The sequence below is a fragment of the Astyanax mexicanus genome, chromosome 8, assembly GCF_023375975.1.
Source record: "Astyanax mexicanus isolate ESR-SI-001 chromosome 8, AstMex3_surface, whole genome shotgun sequence".
Lineage (NCBI taxonomy): Eukaryota > Metazoa > Chordata > Actinopteri > Characiformes > Acestrorhamphidae > Astyanax > Astyanax mexicanus.
The window spans coordinates 56,636,056-56,658,239 of NC_064415.1; the positions used below are offsets into that span (position 1 = coordinate 56,636,056).

Sequence of the window (22,184 nt, forward strand, 5' to 3'; positions counted from 1 at the left end):
TTATTTACTTATTATATAAAGTTAAAACGTACAATATACAGTTTTTGGTTATGTTCCATATGAAATAAAGAGCACACTATCAATCATGGCTTTGCACTGGTAGAGGCTGGTCAAAGGGTGCATCTGATTATTAAAGTGTTTGATTGTTAGATCACACCTGTTCTCTGTACTGTAATGCTCTATACTTCATATTACAGATAGACAGAGTGCTTCTTATCACCACTCAGCAGGGGGAAGGCTATTTGTGTCATAGTCATAGCTAATATATAATAATGATATTAGAAGTAATTCTGCATCTTCACTGTCAACAGGGTGCTGAAAATATTACAGATGAGAATGACACAGCTGCACTGTATAGCATACAATTTAGGACCACCACAGAGCAGCTATTATGTGGCTTGTTGGTTATTCACAACACTACAGTGACACTGACATAGTGGTGTTAAGAGCTGTGTTGGTATGAGTGGATCCGACAAAGTAGTGCCTCTGGAGAATTTAAACACCTCATTGTCACTACTGGACAGGAAATGCTCCATCAACCAGCATCATGTGGGCAGCGTCCTGTATTCAGCATCAAGTAGGCAGCATCCCATGGGCACTGATGAAGAATTTGCAGAGATGAGCAACAAACTGTGCAGCAACAGATTTAAAGATTCTGTCTCTGACTTTTCACTCACAATGTAAAGCAGCTGTTGGTAGAAGTGTCTAATAGAGTGAACAGTGTTTTATACCTATTGTATATTATACACCAGTAAACCATTATGCAACTAAAGTGTCCTAGATGCTAATTGGAGCTAAAAAAAGAATAATAGAAGCAGAAACAAGCAGGTGGTAATAATGGTATGCTGGATAGTGTATAACGATAGAGTACAATATATCAAATGCTGTGGTTTCAGAAATTAAAAATGTATGTATACATAGCTATTTTGTCAATAATAATAATAATAATAATAATAATAATAATAATAATAATAATAATAATATCCCTTTCCTGCTTCTCCTCTCCCAATTTTGTATGGCTGACAGTAGTTCCCAGGGAAATTAACTCCATTTACAAACACTTTGTCCAAGCTAATACAATATCTTTATTGGCATTTATTGGCACACTAGCCTTTAAAATGTTTGGTTACATGCTTTGGTCAAACAAATACAGAAGTCTTTATTTAAAAATGCAACACCCAGCCACTCACACACCCAGCCACTCACACACCCAGCCACTCACACACCCAGCCACTCACACACCCAGCCACTCACACACCCAGCCACTCACACACCCAGCCACTCACACACCCAGCCACTCACACACCCAGCCACTCACACACCCAGCCACTCACACACCCAGCCACTCACGAAGCTGGCTGCAGAATCCAGGGTGCTCGTTTTCGCTGTAAAATGCCACAAGCTCCCCTCGTCTCCCATGCCCAACGTAGCCTGTAATATAAGTAAAAGCACACACTTTCACAAAGTAACAATCTCTCAAGCCCCAATACCTTAAATATATTGACGTACCAATTTCTGACCTCAGGAAAAAATTATCAAAATTTATTTAGAACAAACATACCCAGTATGCAGTCTTTATAAGTTTCTTGACAGTTCTGGCAGCACTGCAGTTCGTACATCCTGCGAAACTCGTCTTTACATGCAGCACTGTGATGTTTTCATGGCACTACACCTGTAGGTTTAAAAAAATCAAGAATTTTAAAATGATTTTAAAATCAGTGAGTGTAATTCCTTTTCTAAGGGAAAACAAACATCTTAACTGTACTGAAATATCATGCTTACTGTCAAGCCACTCGAAATGTGCCCGGGCCCGGAATGATTGTTGTCCAAACAATGTCCCGGAAGAGACGACAAACCAGTGACAGCTTTAAAAAAGCTTTGTCCCCCTCTTCCAGAACTGTATCTATGAGAATAAGGGGCATCTGTGAAAAACATTATAGAAGCATGTAGATTTTGATTCATGAAAATTATAGTAATTGAAAAAAATGACCAGATAACATTCTAAGGCTGCAACCAATTACTATTTTGGTATTCTATTAATCTGAGTTGGCACTTATTATTTCAATCATATCCCCAATCTCTGATTACTGTAGGAATGGCTAGCATTTTTGCCTGAAGACTGTAGTCAGCGTCATTCTGTTGACTAATCTCTGCCTTAACGTAACAAAACAGCTCTCTGCTTTTCTATCCCTTTAAAATGATAGCACTCCAATAGCTTATGGGCTTCAAATGCCCTTGAAATGACTAGTCAACACTAGGTCAAGTCGAAATTTCAAATAATGTCAACTTATCTTTTCAGCCCAATTCAGACTTTTGAAAACAAACCACAACAGTAAAACATTTTAAATGGCCCAGTTAAATTAACCCGAAATAAAAAAACACACATCCACACCCTCACACCTGTTCAAAGGAGACGTTGCCCATTCTATCTCCTTCATCAGTCACACGTTCAACACGCTGAACTTTCCTGAGAGAAAATATAATAATTAATATAATTAATACCATGCACAGAGGAAGCAAGACCAGAACTGGGAGAAGGTGTATCAGGAGTAGCTGGCAGAGGGGGAGCTGGACGTGCATCAGAAGTAGCAACAGTCTGTGGATTAAACACTTCTGCTATAGTGGTCTTGGTTGCACTGCTGCACAGAGATACATGATGTCTGAACTGGTCTTTGCATAGTATTGTATGGCTGCAATAGACACAATAAAAGTGTGCTGTAGGTGTGCAGTTTAGAGATGAAGGAAACTGTAAGACCAAAATGCACACAACATGCAAATAAGCCTATAAATATTAATATTCTTCAACTCATTATGCCCATCAATTGAGTGTAAGATGTAAGTGCATTTGTTGATTCAAGATATTACATTTACATGTTTATTTGTTATAGCCAATGAAATCAATATCTCTCTCTCTGTTTAAAGAAATACTTCCCCATACCGTTATTCTCGACTGCTTGTTTGATATGGTTTTGTAGATGTAGGCTGTTATTAAATCGCTGGTCAGTGTCAAAACTGAAGCAGGGGCATTTGAAAACACCACACTGGCCAAACCGTGAAGGGTCAGGAGTGGCCTGGACATGTGTTGGTGCTGTATGCTGTAAAACAGAAAGCAACAAAACACATGAGCTTACAATTACTATATCGGTGCACATTAATTGTAACTACATTCAGTACAAAGGTAATAAATGTGCATCGACTTAACCCTCCTGTTACGTTACGGGTCAAATTGATCCATTTAGTAAGATAGTAAAAGTATTTTTTCTGTATGAAACGTCTTCAGCTTGCCTTTATTTGTATAATTAACATATAACATGAAAATGGTTAATTTCATATTTGCAACAACCCCCTGCAAAAACTGAAACTAAAACGAAATTGTAATGTTATGTTTCATTTATATGTAAAAATATTGTGTTGGTCGTTTAAAAGTAACAAAGTAGTAAAACAAAAAAAAAGTAAGATTTTTTAAAATGGAAAAACAAGTGAATTATCCTAATTGAACTATTACCTCTATTGTACACTATTGTACTAAATGTTGATAGAACAATCAGCAATGGAGTTAGTTATTAAATATTTACTCTTCTGGTTAGGATTATTTTGGTTTCAGAAATATGTTGGATAATTAAAAATGAACCAGGTCAAATTAACCCGGGAATACCATTGCTATTCCTGACAAATTAAATAGGAGGATTAAGCATTGATATCTTCAAATATTTATTTGTATGACTAAGACTTTGAACCAATTTTAGTTAGCTAGATTATCTTGCTATCTTGTTAGCCAATTAACTTCTTGTATAGACAGTTTAAACAGTTTTTTAGGTTAGCTGACTATAACCCCTAGCTATGCCTTAAAAACAAAACTGATGCCTAGCTCACTACTAGCTATGAGAGTTTATCTGTGATACCATTAATTGGTAGCATTTTAGCCCATAAAACAGAAGGTAAGATAACTAAAGTTTGAATTAGACAAGACTGGGTGCAATTCTGCATTAGAATCCATCAAAAAAACGGCAATATGACTAGCTAGAAGCAAACAAACCACATGGTACACGCGCCGATGTAGAACCTTCATGTGCGTATCAACGACTCACCGTTTACTCATAAAATATAATATAGAAAAACAAGAGGACATTATAAAAATAGCTCTGTTAACTTAAAAAATAACTCAATATTTGTACTTACCGCCATAACCGGAGATATAAATCAGATAGATGCTTTAGCTGCTTTCTCGGCTACAATTCCTGTTTACCTGGAGTAAATGTAGGCGTTCGTGACGGACGTAAGGTGGGTGTTGCTTTAGACGTAAGGCGGAGTTGGATGTGGGCGGGGTTGGATGTCCAACTCCGCCTTCCTACAGGCTGCAGCGAGCGGCTCCTCGTTCTCCACTGAATTCACCCGCCAGCCTGCGAGCAGCGCGTGTGCCGCGTGTGGGTTTAACGCGTGAGTCCGGAGCTCCGGCTCCAGGCTGTCCACAGCGTTCCACCACCCCACCATCACACACTTTCACACACACACACACACTCCCTGATTACAGCTGCTCATATCGCTCACACACAGGCACAGCCGTCTGAAATGTGTTTGTGTCTGGCTGTGTGTGTGTGTGTGTGTGTGTGTGGGTGACGATCTGTCTGTGCACACGTGTGTGTCTGGTTCTGTGTGTGTGTGTGCGAGTGTGTGTGTGTGTGTCACGGTGGATTTAATGAGAGTGCTAACCCTCTCACCTTGCTGCTGCTGCTGCTGTATATTGTGGAGCTAACATTCATTCATGTGGCAGGTTTAACAGCAGTGTGAGCTCAGAGCCGGTTATACTGCAGTAAACTCCACCACAGGAGCGAGAGAGAGACAGAAAGAGAGAGAGAGAGAGAGAAAGAGAGACAGAGAAAGGGTGTCGGTGAAAATGTACTACAGACTCCAGCAGATTTTATACATACAGAACAATAAACTCATCCTCAGTGCAATGGAAATGCAACAGCTCGGGAAAAATAAATAAATAAATAAGAGAGCACTTAAAAATGATGAGTTTCTTTGATTTTACCAAATTAAAAACCTCTTCAATATAATCAAAAGGAAGATGGATGATCATAAGCCATCAAACCAAGCTGAAACCAAGCTGAAAAAGTTATCCAAAAGCAGTGTGTAAGACTGGTGGAGGAGAACATGATGCCCGAAAGATGCACGAAAAAAAAAAAGTGATTAAAAACCAACCAGGATTATTCCACCAAATATTGACTTCTGAACTCTTAAAAAAAGTTCTTTATGAAAATTGAATATATAAATATATATTTTTTGAATTATTTGAGATCTGAAAGCTCTGCATCTTTTTGTTTTTGTTATTTTAGCCATTTCTCATTTTCCGCAAATAAATGCTGTGAATCACAATATTTTTCTGTGGAATTTGGGAGAAATTTATAGTATTTATAAAGTTTATAGAGTAATAATTACAAAATGTAAAGGATTTTAAGTGCACCTTATAGTGTGAAAAAGGGGTATTATTTCAGTGCTTGTTTTTCAGTGTTTATTGATCAATAATTTAGTAAGTTTTTAGTGCGTTTTCAAAGGGTGATTTAGTGCTGTTTATTTCAAGCTTATTCAATGCATCTATTTACAGCATATTCAGGGCTTATATTGGATTAATTTTGTTAATTGTCTTTTTTAGGACTTCTTTAAATGCTTATTTATTGCTTATTTTAATGTTATTCTTTTTTCAGCATTTATTTAAGTGCTTATTCTGTATTTATTCTGGGCTTTTTCAGTGCTTATTTTGAACGTATTACATTATTTCAGTCTTACTCTCTATTTTAGTGTCAGTTCGGTGCTTAATGTAATGTTTAGCCAGATATTATTTTATGGCTTATTTAGAACATGTTCAAAGAACACTCAAAGTCAGGCTTATTCACAGTTTATGAGTGTGGTATGAACTCCTTATGTAGGTAACCTATAGAAAATTGCTATTTTAGAGTTTATTATCTTATTTTTAACAGATATTCCGTAATGTTTTTATTTTTGATGCCATTGTGAAGTGAAGGTACCAGTCCTATATGGTAACTTCCAGGAGAAATAGGTAAAGACAGTTTTTAACTTTTTACTTTATTGTAACCTCCTGTTAATCTGAAAATGAAACTAAACTCACACCTCCCTTAGTTTTATCAGGAGGCTGTGATTACTCAGGCTTTCTCTCCAGCGCTGCTACTCCCATCATGCTTTTCAGTCTTTAGAAGAGGTTACAGACCTCCCACTCTGACAGCAGCTTTTTATAAATGTGGATTTAAAATGAAGAGGAGTCTGTCTTTCAGTGCAGGATATCTCCACAGTCTCCGAGCATGTGGACTCTGACCTACCGTTTTCCTTCATCTTCATCAAAGATTTGTCCAGGCTGAACAGAGCAGCTCTGAGTTTATTCCTCAGCTCTGGAGCTCTCAGTGATTCAGCTCCTCAGACGTCTGTGTTTTTCTGCCGCTCAGGACCGAGTGTACTGGACGGACCGGGAGAAGGAGGCGGTCTACAGCGCTAACAGGCTGAGCGGTCTGGACGTGACCAGCCTGGCTGAACATCTCAATGACCCACATGATATAGTGGTGTTCCACGAGCTCAGCCAGCCTCAAGGTTTGTCATTCTTTACAAATACTAAACTGTTCCTATAAAACAATGATGAGTGTATAGTGTAGTGCCATTACTGGGAGATACTGGTCTTCTCAGGTAGCACCTGTAATAGCATATTTTTCGGGTTTATAAGGCGCATTTTAAGCAACACTAGTAAGGATGCCTACATTAAGTTGAGCAAGGGTTTCGCCGTGTTTTCCTGATTAAACAAAACTGTAAATCTTAAATGAGTGCTGGATGCTAATCTACACAGATTTCTCTCCTGAAAGAAAAAAAAATATTTGGGTGAGTAAATGAGCTCTTCAGTTTATTTACAGTAAGCTTAGACTTCCAGTATTTTGTCAAGGTGTGAGTTTTCAGTAAAGTTTCTCCAGCACTAAGGCTAGGTGCAGCAGCATTAGCCATAGCATTAGCCGCTAACGGGCTAATGCTAGCGGGATGTAAATGCCACCCAATAGCGCTAGACTGAGGAACTCTGAGTGTTTCGGTAAACCAGGGCACTGTCAGCTAGCAGATCATCCCTCATATCGGTTAGCGGCTAATGCTAATGCTGCTGCACCCAGCCTTAGTGCTGGAAAAACTTCAATGAAAACTCACCCTTATAACACTGTACTTAGGTGGAGTGTCTTTACTGCTCCTTAATACCTGACTGGTAGAATTCATATATAAGTTGCACTATAGTTGCACATTATAAGGCGCACTGTAGATTTTAGGGAAAATTATATTTTAAGTATTTTAAGTACATTTTAAATGCAAAAAATGGGCAACCCTCCTCAAAATCCCTTACTTTGAATGGACATAAAAGTAGAAGACAAACTGATCTCCTGAATAAAATTATGTTTAAACGTTCTTTTTATTATTTTAAACAATATAAGTGTGTGTTTTAAAATTAACTGTAAATAATTTTAATCAGACGTTTTGATCAAAACTTACCTTTAGCATTTTTCCACTGTATATAGTTCTTTAGTATACAGTGTATTCGTTTTTATCTTTACATAACAGGGTACATAATATTAAATTGACTCTTTACAGAGAACGTAGCCCTGGTTGCTGATATAATTTGATATAATCTAATATAATTCACTCTGAGGAACGAGTGTCTAAGGAAAGAGCTGTAGTTTACTCTGGCGCAGTGCCAGCGCTGTGTTTGGGCTGAGGTTATATAGAGTTGTGGAGGGTATATAATGAAGGCTAAGAGACGCTTGGGATGAGCTCCTACTGCACCGGGGCCACGACCCCTTCAGCTTGTGCTGAAACCTGTCAGCTCCTGGGGCTTCTGCAGGGGAGGTGGGGCAGGTAATGGAAGGTCAGAACGAGGGGAGGCAGACTCAGCACTGTTTGTTTAATAAGCTGAGCTGGTGGATGACGTTACTTTAATAGCGGTAGAAAGTTTCAGATGCACCGTGAGACCTAGGGAAAGAGATCTTGCGATCTTTATTGTCCTGGAAGACCTGAGATAAGTTCAGGTCTGCACCTGAAGAGTTCATTTAGGTTAGTGGACTCTAGTCTTCTCCTAGACCGAACCGAACTTGTCATTTCCTATGAAAGTATGTGATTTGTAGACGCAATTTGGAGATCAGCGGCAAACTTAGATGACTTAGTGCTATAACTATAATATAAATCATGGGTCCATTATGACAGACTGTCTGGTCTCTATGTTGTAGGCTGTAAGAGCAAGCATCATTTTCTGAGCTGCTAAGTCTGTGTTGGCAGTTGGCATATATAAATCTATATTCTACTTCCATCACAGCCGAGGCAGGGAAGGACGCGGAGAGAGGACGCAAACGCAAGTAACATTTTATTAAAACAGAAAACGAACAAACAATAAACCAAAAACAGCAACTCAGAGCACACACAGAACATACACACAACCAACACAGACGTAAACCGCATACAAGAACCGACAACCGATTATGGAAATGACTGGTCGCTGGTTGTGCTGGATTATAGATGGGTTATTAGTTGTATGTTATGAATGTTGGTGTAATCTGAATTCTGATGGTGTTTTATGCTTTTAGCTCCAGACAGCTGTAACCTGGTCAGTGTCAGTAATGGAGACTGTGCGTTCCTGTGCCTGCGGGCTCCTCAGATCAGCGAACACTCCCCCAAATACACCTGCGCCTGTCCCGACGGAGAGGAGCTCAGCCCAGACACCCGGCTGTGTGTCCCAGGTGAGCCGCCACCTCTTCTACACCTCCCCTACATCACCCTATCCCTCACTTACCTCCCTCTAGCACATTGGGAACTACCTTCTGATGTGTCTGAGGTCCCAAATATAACTAAATATCAGAGTATAATGCGTTATGAGTATGAGTATGACATGGCATTCAAAGAAAGTGTTACCACAACTTCATATCTGAAGGAAAAACCTGCTTTCAATGGAAGTCAATGTACAAAGTACATTGTGAGATAATAAAAAAAGCACTTAAATTCAAATTTAGTCAGAAATTAAAGCTCTCATTCCATCGTTTTTTGTTTGTTTTAAAACGTCTAGTGGTGAGTTTTTTTTTTTTTATTATTTAAAAAAAAGCTTCAGTGATCCAGTATAACGTTGCTTTAGTCCCATTGAAGAGTGGAGCGGGAGAAACGATAGGATTTCAGCTCTCGCTCATGAATATTCATACAAGCAAACATATCACCTCTGATTGGCTAACAGCATCGCGACACCAGAAGGCAGCGAGACAAACAACAGTTAGAAATGTTTAAAATAAAGACCCAGGGGTGGATTTTTACTTTTAACTAATGTAAACAGAACTGTTCTAAAAAAAAACCACCTACCTATCTTAATTGTACTTTGCTGGTGGTGTTACATAGAAAAATGTAAACATTTAAAAAAGTAAATATTTTTGAATATTACAGCAATTATACAATGATACATTATTAAAGCTTTGTAGCTTTTGTAGCGTTCAGTACACTCCATTTACTGAAGCAGCATATTTGTCATACACAACAAAAGCAGGACTGAATAATGACAAAGTGACACAAACATCAAACGATGACAGATCAAAGCAAAGAAGTTTTTTTTTGTCACTTCAAAAATTCAATTGTTGTTCCATCTGCCAGTTTATTATTCAGTCACTGAATCGCAGTATTTTCTGTAGCTTTTCTGCATTTCTTTATTTGTTCTTCAAATCTCTGATAATTGTAGCTCATTGTTCTTCAGTGAAAAACAAAATGGCGTTCTCTCTCTCTCTGCATATAAATGAGGTGGAGAGATTGTTATGTGACGGCAGGATGTCCAGTCGTATTCTCTGAGGAGAAGAGTGAAGCCAGTGCAGATCAATACGCAGTGTTTAGTCAGTCGTCTTCGCTGCTTCAATTGTGCAGCTCGGACTCACTGAGGTCATTCAGTCTCAGACTCTGAGAGAATGAATCCGTGTTGTCAGCGATTGATCTGGTATTGGATTCTTTAGTCTTGTTTTTGTTATTGATCAGTGATCTGCAGCCGGCCAGATAACAGCCCAGTCATATTCCACTCTGTTACACAGCCTGTGCACTGAATCCATTCACACAGTATGTGTGTCGTCCTCATGTGGAGACATTACATTTCTGCATCTCTGCAGCATGATAACAAATTTTTAAAAATGTTGTTGACTTTTTGGCCTCGTTTGGAGACACTGCCTGTACCCTCTAGTGATCACATGACAAGGATACACTCAATTGACTGAAAACAAGATAGTGAGAATCCCAGTCAGAAGGTTCTACAGCCAGTCCAGACAGAAACATAGGCCGGGTAAAAATTCAAAAACTCATCAAATTTTATGTTTAAAACTAGTTTATCCACTTACTGTAAAAAGTTAAAAAAATTTAGTTTTTAGAATAATTCAGTCCTTGTGATCCCAAATGGCAAGGATCATTTTTAGATGTTAAACAAGGACACTGTGTTTTTTGCGAGAGCAAAGACAAAGTTTAGCTTTTATACTTTATAGATCATACTAATCTCAAAGAGAAATTGATAAATGCGTACCAAGAAAAAGTCTGGGTTTTAGGAAGCTAAGTAAAACCCTAAAAAAGTTGGGACAGTAAGAAAAAAATTACAAAAGCAAAGTATACATACAATATATATACAGTATATAAATAATTTCCTGGATTTAAGATCTGCTGAACAATCCAATAATCATGTGATTTTAAATCATTATAAACTTGACAAAAAAGAGTTTGAGAAGCAGAAATGGACTGAGGATTTTCAGTTTGCAACAAATGTTTTAAAAAAATATTCAAATGTTTAAAAATTATGTTCCTCAAAGAAAGATAGGAAATACAGTATATGCATATTTTGTTCTCTTGTTCCTCATCACCTGAGTGCTGTTTTTTCTCATCTGTTCCTAATCTACCTTGTTTGTATATTGTTGTTGTCCTCATTTTTTTTTGCTCAACTTAAATTTAAGTTTGTAAAAAAATATTTTGACCCATTTCCATTGGTCCATTCATTGTAAAGTGGTCCATTGGTCCATTTCGCCGTTTCACTAATTGTATTAAAACAAATTCCTCCAGTGTTTTCTACCTGTCTGTAGCTGTACGTGTAATAATGCAGTAACTGTATCCCTTTTGCTTTGTGTCCAGTCCAAAACGTTACAGCCCCGCCCCCCGGTAACGTTTCCATGGAGACGGCGATAGAGGGCGGTGCAGAGCTGTTTCCCCCGGACTCACCTGAGGTTCGAGGCGCAGTGACGTCTCAGTCAGACAGCATGCCCGAAACGACCCATCCCACCCCCCTCTCACCAAGCCCCGCCCCCGACGACCCCGCCGGCCCCGTCAACACCTCGGGAGCCACCGCCCAGAGCCCCGCGGTGCTGCTGATTACTGCCTCAGGAGACCTCAGCAACCTGTCCCATCACTGTGAGATCACCAGCACTCACACTCATAATAATCACTTCTATAAACATAATATCTAGAAAAAATCTCTAATAAAAACATTTATATCCAGAATTCAGTTCAAATAATAACATTAATATACAGAATAAAGTTATAATAATAACATTATAATATGCAGAATTAATTTCAAATTTTTAATATAATATCCAGGATTTTAATAATATTAGTATCCAGAATAAAATTCTATTAACATTGATATCCAAATTGAAACTCTAATAAAATATTATTATCCAAAATGAAGTTTCATTTACATTATGATCCAAAATAATGCTTTATTAACAATAATATCCAGAATTAAGCTATAATAATAATATTAATATCCAGAAAAAAAGTTTTATTAAATCTATATCCAGAATCAAGATCTGATAACAATTTCTAATAACATTAATATCCTAAATGAAGTTTTATTAATGTAATATCCAGAACAAACTAATATTAGTATCCAGAATAAAACTCTAATTACAGTATTAATATCCAGAAGGAAGATCTAATAATCCATAATTAATTTCTAATAACTTTAATAACTTAATAATATTAATATCCAGAATAAAGCTTTAATAATAATAATAATAATGATAATAATAATAATAATAATAATAATAATATCCAGAATAAAGCTTTAATAATAATAATAATAATAATAATAATAATAATAATATCCAGAATAAAGCTTTAATAATAATAATAATAATAATAATAATAATAATATCCAGAATAAAGCTCTAATAATAAATTAAATATCCAGAATAAAGCTCTAATAATAATATTAATATCCAGAATAAAGCTTTAATAATAATAATAATAATAATAATAATAATAATAATAATAATAATAATAATATCCAGAATAAAGCTCTAATAATAAATTAAATATCCAGAATAAAGCTCTAATAATAATATTAATATCCAGAATAAAGCTTTAATAATAATAATAATAATAATAATAATAATAATATTAATATCCAGAATAAAGCTCTAATAATAAATTAAATATCCAGAATAAAGCTCTAATAATAATATTAATATCCAGAATAAAGCTCTAATAATAAATTAAATATCCAGAATAAAGCTCTAATAATAATATTAATATCCAGAATAAAGTTTGTTACAGTGAGATGCTGAATTTTAATCTTTTATAAACTGTGAAACTCTCAGTACTGTAGCATCAGTATGAGTTTTGTGTATTGGACAGTGTTTGTTCTCTGTATCTGTTCTGCAGTGATGTAGTTTTTTGTATCTGTTCTGCAGTATTTTAGTTGTATCTCTGCTGCAGGGTCTGAATCAGGTTATGAGGGTGACGAGTGAAATTCAGTCTCGGTTCAGTCTCTGTCTCTCAGTCTGCAGATAAATCAAACTCCCTCCTCTCAGATACCAGCTGAATAATAAAATAATAAAATAATAAAATGATAAAATGTGTATGAGGACACAAAAAAAATATTTATTTTTTTATTTTTTTTTTACAATTTTTTACATTTTTGTCTTTTATGTCCATTACAATGTGACAAAAATAACAACCTCATCAAATCCAGAGTGATGGAGATGTGGTAAATTTAGCCCCTGATTTTAGCTGACATCCTCAGCTCAAATTTTAAAAAAGCCAAAAAAAAAGTTTTTGGAAATTTTGGAAATTGGGAATTGGGTGATGTATGGGTTTAGGGGCGTGCCATTATTGTTTTCCTAATGGTTTTAAAAACATATGTTTTCTTTTTAAAATCTCAGTAGTTTATTTCGTAATAAAGTATAACTAACATGAATTTACTGTATTAACTGGGGGCATTTAAAGTTTATGGACATAAAACAAGTAAATGCTGTTGTTTGGTGAATATTATTTTAGAACAGTGAATGGTGGTTTCCTAAATATGAATCTATTTTATTTTGTTTCAAACTCTGTTTTTCACTATTTCTTTCTCTCTCTGTTTATTTAAGTGGTGCTTTATTGGCATAAAAATAATTATATACACCACTGCCAAAGCATTTAATAATAAAAGTAAACAGATATTAGATAATAATAATATAACAATATAAATAATATAAATATAATAAATATAGTAAATAAATAAATAAACACACAGATTAGATAGAAAATAATAATAGTAGGATTAAAAATTAATTGATCAATAAAGGAAGGAAGTAAAAATAGCTTTAAAAAAGCTCATTCAAAATTAAGAGACCACTTCAGTCTCTGAATCAGTTTTTTTATAGGTTTATGTTTGAGTAAAATGAACATTGTTGTTTTATTCTATAAACTACAGACAACATTTCTCCCAAATTACAAATTAAAATATTCTCATTTAGAGCATTTATTTGCAGAAAATGAGAAAAAGATTCAGAGCTTTCAGACATCAAATAAGTTTAAAAGAGTTTAGAAATTAATATTTGGTGGAATAACCCTGGTTGCTTTTTAATCACTTTTTTTTTCATGTATGGATCTTGGCATCATGTTCTCCTCCTCCACCAGTCTTACACACTGCTTTTGGATAACTTTATGCTGCTTTACTCCTGGTGCCAAAATAATTCATCTGTCTTCCTCTTGATTATATTCCAGAGGTTTTCAATTTGGTAAAATCAAAGAAACTCATCATTTTTAAGGGTATTTACTGTATATATAATATATGTATATAATCTCTCTCTCTCTGTTTCTCTGTTTTCTGTAGCTGGTAATGATCTTCTTCTCCTGGGTCACAGTCTGACGGTGGCTGTGCTCGGTGTTGTGATTCCTATAGGTACGTCCTGCTGCTCTCCGTCCCTCAGGTGCTGCTGAGGCTTTTTTAAGTGACCAGCTGTCTCCCTCTGATCTCACTGCACACACTGCACAGAGCCCAGGGCAGCAGACTCAGCTGTATGGAAATTCAGAGTGTCTGTCACTGTGTGTGTGTGTTTGTGTGTGTGTGTGTGTGTGTGTGTGTGTTGGTCCAGCTCTGATCAGACTCGAACTCTGTTGGCAGGATCACAGGATAGATGACAATGATGAAGTGAGGCTCTGTGCTCTGGCGTGCATGAGGTTAAAATAACACTGTAAAATATAAAATACACTATCAGTCAAAAAGAAATGCTATATAACTGTAAAATATATTAATCGCACAATATAGAATTAAAATGACAGATTCACAAGAGTGTGTATTAGTCTATATTCACACAGCAGGTGAAAAATGACCCAAATCTGATGTTTATTTTATGCTGTTTAAACAGCCCTGCTTCACGTAAAGTTTCGGTTTCAGTTTTAACCCCACTTTCAGCCTGATTTCAGTCTTTGCGCCATGTGTTTGCAACATAGCAACCAACACAGATACCATAGCAACTGCTTAGCAACACCTGAGCAACCACCACAGATGCCATAGCAACACCTTAGCAACCACCCAGCAACTGCTTTGCGCCATGTCTTTGCACGATGCGTGGCATAGGAACACCTTAGCAACCACCTAGCAACTGCTTACAAGCAACATAGCAACCAACACAGATGCCATAGCAAGACCATAGAAACCACCCATGAGCGCTGCTGAAGTGCAATCCCAAGGTTTAACATACCTTGACTTTTAAATTACACCTACTTAGATCTACACAGGCTTTTATTCAGCACTAGCTCTGAAAAAAAACATTATTTTATTTAAAAAAAAATTACTTAGAAATAAACTTAGATTTTAGCCCTATCCGGACGAGACTAGTTTCTCAGGGGGACGTCTGCGAAAAATATTTCATGATAAAACTCCTGCATCTGGACTGCAATTAAAAAACAGGAGGACCAGTGAGTTTTTTTAGGCTTTCTTGGTCACATGACATTCATGGCGTTCAGTAGCTCCTACATTTCCACTCGCTGTTGTGTTTTTTTAACGTGGATCTCCGTGGAAACGTGTGCCCAAAGTGTACAGTAATTACGGTGCGCGGCAGTGGACAAATAGCTATTTTATTAAAAGCAAGGAGACGAAACTCGGAGATGTGAATCTGGACGGGACTAAAATTACCGGAGGACCACGGAGTTCAGAGAAAAACAGTAGATAATTCAGCTTGTAATTTATTTATCAGAGGACATCTAAGAAAAACATACACGTACATGATTGTCCTGGACAGGAATAAAATCACAGAGGATAAAACTCACTTATATATGTGACAGTATATATATATATATATATATATATATATATATATATATATATATATATATATATATATTTAATTAAAGCAGTTATTTTTGACTGATAGTGATGTACAAAATGACAGCTTGGTCACACCACACATAATATCTGTTTAAGAAAAAGACCTTAATGAAAACCTGCCCATCACAGGCTCTAGAGACACCTGAATTTCTTCTAAATTGGAGATTTGGGATTTTATACACCTAAATAAGTGCTGATGAGTTGATTTTAGTGCTTGTAGATACAATGCATTTCCATTGGCTTTATCTCCAAAGCTGATCCTAAGATGATTCTGACGCTTTGGTGTCCTCAGACGTTTGATGGGCAGCGAAGGTCTTTAAACAGTTAAAGTTTTCTGTTTCTGTCTGTTTTTACTGCTCTGTGTTTGAATTGCATAAAAAAAGGCTTCAGTTCTGCTGTCCAGTCTCATCCATCCACTCGTCTATCCTCTCCTCTCCCTCTTCTCTCCTCCTGCATGATTTTCTCTCCTTCTTTTTCATTTCGAGAGCTGTCAAGTTCACTCCTCACTCCTCGCCTCTCTTCACCCTCTCTACCCATCAGCCTCTGACTCTCTCTCTCTCTCTCTTTCTGTGTCTCAGGGTTGGGTGATATATACTAAAAAATAAGTTTTATATATTTAATCAGATCAGTATTGTGATATGGATGTGGACGTATTTTCTCTACAGTCAAATTACTGTAAAATATAATGTACTGTATATAGTGTAAAAATATATATATTTTTAAATATATTTATATTTTATTATATTGTACCATTTTAATTAATAATTTATATTGGTATAATTATTTTTCTGTTTAACATGTTTTTAAAAAATATTATTTAATTGGTCTATCAACAAAATAATTTATCAAAAAGTAACATTTTCCCAAATAAGTTAAGTAAAAAGTAACCCAATATTCTAAAATATACAGCTTTGGAAAAAAAGAGATCACTTAAAAATGATGAGTTTCTTTGATTTTACCAAATTGAAAACCTCTGGAATATAATCAAGAGGAAGATGGATGATCACAAGCCATCAAACCACCAAACTGAACTGCTTGAATTTTTACACCAGGAGTAAAGCAGCATAAAGTTATCCAAAAGCAGTGTGTAAGACTGGTGGAGGATTTAAAAAACAGGGTTATTACACCAAATATTGATTTCTGAACTCTTAAAACTTTATGAATCTTATTCATATAAAACAATATGAAATTTATTTGAAGTCAAAGATTAACTTGTTCTAATTTCATTCTGAGGAATTAAATGCTATAACCATTTATTGAAAGCGAATAAGGCTAAACCTGTTGTTATCAGTATCAAGTTATCGATCATTATAATCATTATTATCCTTAGTATTATTGCCCAGTTCTTTTTATAGCCCCTCCCTCCTTTTTCTCTCTTGGATTCCCTCACCTCCTCGTTCTTCTCGTTCTTCTTGTTCTTCTCGTTTTCTCTCTGTCCGTCTTTCTGTCTTTCTGTTAGTCATTCCGCTGCCTGTTTAAGCGCTCGTTAACATCTCCCCCCATGCCCCCCCTCCCCCCCGTGGCTGTATGTTAAACGCATGCAGTTCCTATCGTTGCCACAGTGGTGCTGGGGCTGCTGTGCACTGCCGTCTACCTGGTCTACCGCAACTGGAGGCGGAGGAGCACCAAGAGCATGAACTTCGACAACCCGGTGTACCGCAAGACCACCGGCGACGCCGAGGAGGACGAGATCCACATCGGGAGGACCACGGAGGGTCTGCCTGGCCCCCACCATCACCACCACCACCACCCGTATCCGGTGCCCGTGGTGGGAGTGGGCGGGGTGGGCGGCATGAGTGCGGGGGCGCCCTTCATCGCCCTGCCTCTGGGGAGCGGCATGCCGGACCCTGCGACGCACTGGTACGCCGAGCAGCCCACCATGTCCACCGGTACGAAATGAGGACACGAGTGGACAAGTTACGAGTTACGGACGCTACGAAACAACAGCAGAGTGACGGTTTAGCCTGAAGTGCTGAGACACGGCAGAGCGGATTGATCCTAGCGGCACGTCTCGCTTATTGTGTCTGACCATAAACATGAGGAACGACGTCCGGTTCAATCCGGTTCAGTCCAGTTCAGTCCGGGTTGAGTCGCATTACTGTGGTCATTTCACTGATTAAACTAGCGGTAGTGGCCGTAAAGATCAGCACCAAGAACAATGTCTACATCAGCAACGCCTGCAGCCATTCCTCCAACCTCCTCCTCAGATCTTCTCAAGGCCTCTGCATACTTCCAGCGAAACGAAGTTCGTGAGCTTTGCACGAATTTGAGCGGGCTTTCACAAGCTTTCTCGCACGCCTCTTTTTTTATTGACCAATCACAGGCGTTGTCGTGTAATGTCTTCGGCCATGGAGTTCGCACAGCTTTCATGTGCACGACAAAGTTTTTTTCGACGTCTTTTCAACGTCAACGGCTGTTCTTTTTGTACGTAATTACATCACATTGTTCTGCCCTGAAGCCACGCGAACGCCGTCTCCGCATGAAGTATGCCGAGGTCTTCAGCATCTTCTTTCTTTCCTTTTTCTTTTCTTCCCCTCTTCGTCCGCAGAGCCGTGGCTCTTCAGGCGGGAAGCCGAACTCGGAGCAGCACCTTAGTTCGTGGGACAATCCGTGGTCAGTGTTAATGAGTGTCTGAGTGTGTCAGTGAGTGTGAGATTCTCTGATCTCTGTTTCTGGATCTAAAGCCACTCACTTCCTTCCTTCCTTCCTTCTATCACGTCATCGGTTGTGAACGTGTACTTGTGTACTTGAAACACTGGTGAAAAAGGTGAAACACTGGTGAAACTGGATGTCTTCTTTTTTTGTTCTTTTTTTTTGTTTTACACATTCTCTCACCACCTCTCGCCATGTGGTACGTCCAGACCTAAGCAGAAGGTGTTCGGGGGAGCTGAATAGCACTGTGTCTCATTAGCTTCACGTTAGAGTCGGTGAAGGTTTTTGGACAGAAGAGAGTTTGATCCAGGGTTGCCAGCTCTTCCAACAATCTGAGAGCTTGACACTCTCAAAATCTCATTCACATGCAGTTCTCTCACCAACCTTCGTGAAGGATAGAGGGAAGGGACAAACCGTCCCCCCCAAAAAACATCACAAATTCATGACTCTTCTTCTACTAAAAATGTGCTGGCATATTGTAAGTAGACTGTAAGTACCGTATTTTTCGGAATATAAGGCGCACCTAAAATCCTTTCTTTTTCTCAAAAATCGACAGTGTACCTTATATATGAATTCTAGTTTTGCTTACTGACCTCAAACCGGTGATTTTATGTGTGCTGAATTCCTCACCCCTGCCAGGAAAAGCACCACTCAAGCTCACTTGAATCAAAATCTGTGATAAGATTAGTTTGTTTATTTTGACCAAATAAACTGAAAAAAAAAAAAGAAATGTCACCTGCACCCCCTCCTAAGAGAGGGTGGCTTTTCTTCTCAGCACCCCACCATAAAAAGCACCCTCTCTCGGAAAGAATATGCAGGTAGCGTTTCTTTTTCATTGTCTCTTACGAGTCAGCGTAGCTTAAAATCATCTTGTGTGTTTCCATTTTTTGGCCCGTATTTCTAAGACATATTTCTAGACCGGTAAGACAGGGCACTATTTTTTTTTTTTTTTTATAATTTAATTTCTAATTTTTCCCATTTTCTCCCCAATTTACACAGCCAATTACCCAACCCATTCATTAGGACTTCCACTAGTGATACCTCAACACACCAGGAGGGTGAAGACTAACACATGCTTCCTCCGATACATGTGAAGTCAGACTCCGCCTCTTTTTGAGCTGCTGCTGATGCAGCATTACCGAGCAGCCACACTACGCTGTGCTTTGGAGGAAAGCACAGGCTCGGCTCCGGTACATCAGCTCACAGACGCCCTGTGCTGCAGACAACACCTTAGGAGTGATGTGGGGAAAGAGCGCCATCTACCCACCCAGAGGGAGCAGGGCCAATTTTGCTCCCTCTAACGCCGGCAGCTTGATAGCAAAGCTGCATGAGCTGGGGTTCGAACCTGCGACCTCCTGCTCATAGTGGCAGCGCTTTAGACCACTGGACCACTCGGCCACAGGGCACTATTAACTAGTGATTTATTTAACGTAGCTTGTTGTAACTTGGTTAACACGCAGACTACAGTCCGACATAGCAGAGAAAGAGCTAGCGCTATGGTTAGCAGCTAATGCTAATGCTATTGCTGGAGAAACTTAATTGAAAACTTATCCTTATAACGCTGTACTTCGGCAAATGCTTTACTGCTCCTTAACATCTGACTGGTAGAATTTATACATAAGGAGCACCGGATTATAAGATGCACTGTTGATTTTTGGGAGAATTAAAGGATTTTAAGTGCACCTTTAAGTGCAAAAATACAGTAATTATTTTTAAAGCGTCTTCTGGGGACTTTTTCATGGTTTAATGTCCACAGATACACACATACTGAAGACTAGAAAGTGTAAGTCAGGTGATTTTTAGAAACAGTGTAATCTCAGAGTTGGCAGCTCTGCTTCAACCACTCTTCTCGTTTGTTAATGGAAAGTTCCAGGTACTAATTTACCCAGTTTATGGGAAACAATAACAACACAAACGTGTGTACCTCATGCGTGGAGAGAAGTGTGCGGTATTGTCTCAGGGAGATGGAACGCTGTGTGTGTATGAGAGAGAGTGTGTGTGTGTGTGCTGTGACTGTACATTAATGGCATAAGAGTGTGTATTGTGACACTGGAAGGCATGAGAACAGCTGTGAAGCATGACGTAAATATAACCTGACGTAAAAAAATATAATCTACCACCTCTGTCTACTTTATGTTCAAACACACAGGAAGAATGAAGTTGCCACATATTAGCAATATGTTACGTTCTTCTTATTTAAAGAGGAATTCCACCTAATTAAATACACTTTAAATAAAGAAACTGATTCATAATAAATGGTATTACTTTTCTTGGGTGGTCCACTATAGATGGATAAACCCTCTGATTTTAGCTAACTCCAATGCAAAAAACAAAAATGGAAGAGGTAGATTGGGAGAAGCACTGAGTGATGTATGGGTTTAGGGGCGGGTCAGGAAGAAAAGCTGATTGGGCTCAACCATAAACCATGTTCACCTTAAACCCTTAAACACGTATTTAAAAAAATAGGTGGATTTTCTTTTTCCTTTTATGGTTTGTAATACAGTATTAATATTGTTGTAAATATAGTAAAGCGAGTAGCTGGTCTACATTAGAACTCTACAGAACACTCTGCAGGATTTCTTCTTTAGTTATTTTTCCCAAGATAAGATAAAAAGCCCTGAAAAGCCCTGAAAACCCTTTGCTCTGTCACGTCCTCTTCAGTATATCCCATAATAACATTACCTCACTGATGAGGATCAGAATCAGGGTTCCTCCACACATCTGAGAAGCGGAGGGTGAGACCTGGATAAGGAAGTGTGTGTATATGTGTGTGTGTGTGTGTGTAAGAGAGAGAGAGTGTGTGTGTGTGTTTGTGAAGTTTGTAGATACGTTTTCATACGGATACTTTTTGATACACTCCAATGTAAAAAGGATGTACATAAGATTTTAGACGACACTGTTGATCATGGATTAATTTATTTGTATAAAATAATAAAATGAAGAATTTATCTTCTGCCAAAGTGTTTTTAGTGTTTCTGTTTTGGTTCTCATCACCGCGTGTTCTGAATATCTCACTGCGTTCTGCGTTATTTTATCACGGTTTGTTTTGTGCCTTGTTTGCTTTAGTTTCTCCACTCAGCAGCTGCGCAGGAGTTCTTTGCATTTATATGAAATGTTGGTAAAATGTCTCCCGCTGTGTGTTGTTATAAACTGCGTTTGAAACCAGTCTCGTCTCCTGTCTCTCTCTCTCTCTCTCTCTCTTTCTCTCACACGTCTCCTGTTTCTCTATAATCTCAGTAAAGCTCATGAAAGCTCTGAGAGATGAAGCTCTGAGGAGGTTCTGGATTCTGATGCTTCTGTGATAGTGAATCTGAAACAGACAGACTTCTGATTAATCACACAGCGCCCCCTAGAGGACAGCTGTCTCAGATCTGTACTGCACAGATCAGCCCAGATTAACCTTTAACCTCCTGAGACCCGGAGTTTTGCTTGGTTTGCATTTTTGATTAGTAGCACCTAAAAAGAATAAAAAAACATCTTTAATTGTCCCATCTCTCTGTGTGAACGGGCTGTATATATCTACTGTATATTATTAAGTGTCCACTAGAAAATGCACAGCTTACAGTTCATTATTCAGTATCTACTGTAAAGTATTTAGTAGCCTTTATAATATTATATCCACTTAAATTACAGTAGCCATAATTAAGTATTTAATAATACTATAAATTATCCAGTATCAGCATCTCTATACATTATTCTGAATAATTAATTGGTTTCCATTATGGTTCTTTCAGTATTCATAATGAATCATTTAGGATTAACTACAAATTATTAAATATCCACAATTAATTATTCTGTCAAAAAAGAATTAACAAATATACACTATATAAAATATACTATATCTATTATGAATTCTGTAGTATTTGCCATAAATGATACAATATGTACTATGAACCATTCAGAATCTCCT

General features: G+C 37.7%; 1 protein-coding gene and 1 long non-coding RNA gene across 6 annotated transcripts in view; one reads left to right on the forward strand and one right to left on the reverse strand.

Moving 5' to 3' along the window:
* Positions 1-21,439, forward strand: part of LOC103046677 (low-density lipoprotein receptor-related protein 8) — a 114,465-nt gene extending 93,026 nt beyond the window's left edge. Inside the window, exons 14-18 of one of the 3 annotated variants that reach the window (XM_022677815.2) lie at positions 6,459-6,600; positions 8,616-8,768; positions 11,161-11,436; positions 14,126-14,194; positions 17,167-21,439. In XM_022677815.2, the coding sequence (XP_022533536.2) occupies positions 6,459-6,600; positions 8,616-8,768; positions 11,161-11,436; positions 14,126-14,194; positions 17,167-17,522 (996 nt within the window). In that variant the 3' untranslated portion in view covers positions 17,523-21,439. Of the gene's footprint in view, positions 1-6,458; positions 6,601-8,615; positions 8,769-11,160; positions 11,437-14,125; positions 14,195-14,416; positions 15,554-17,166 lie in introns of those variants that run through there. The other 2 variants (XM_022677816.2, XM_022677817.2) reach the window with 2 other exon arrangements.
* On the reverse strand, positions 730-4,369 carry LOC111194892 (uncharacterized). Of its 3 annotated transcripts, XR_007440192.1 has the most exons (6): positions 4,180-4,369; positions 2,939-3,095; positions 2,401-2,467; positions 1,783-1,903; positions 1,562-1,672; positions 730-1,431 (listed from the first exon to the last, which is right to left on the reverse strand). It is a non-coding gene; the product is annotated as an uncharacterized LOC111194892 (long non-coding RNA). The 3 variants fall into 3 exon arrangements; XR_007440193.1 differs by having other exon boundaries at positions 1,783-1,922; positions 2,939-4,364; XR_007440191.1 differs by having other exon boundaries at positions 731-1,431; positions 2,939-4,361.
* Positions 21,440-22,184: the final 745 nt, after the last annotated feature.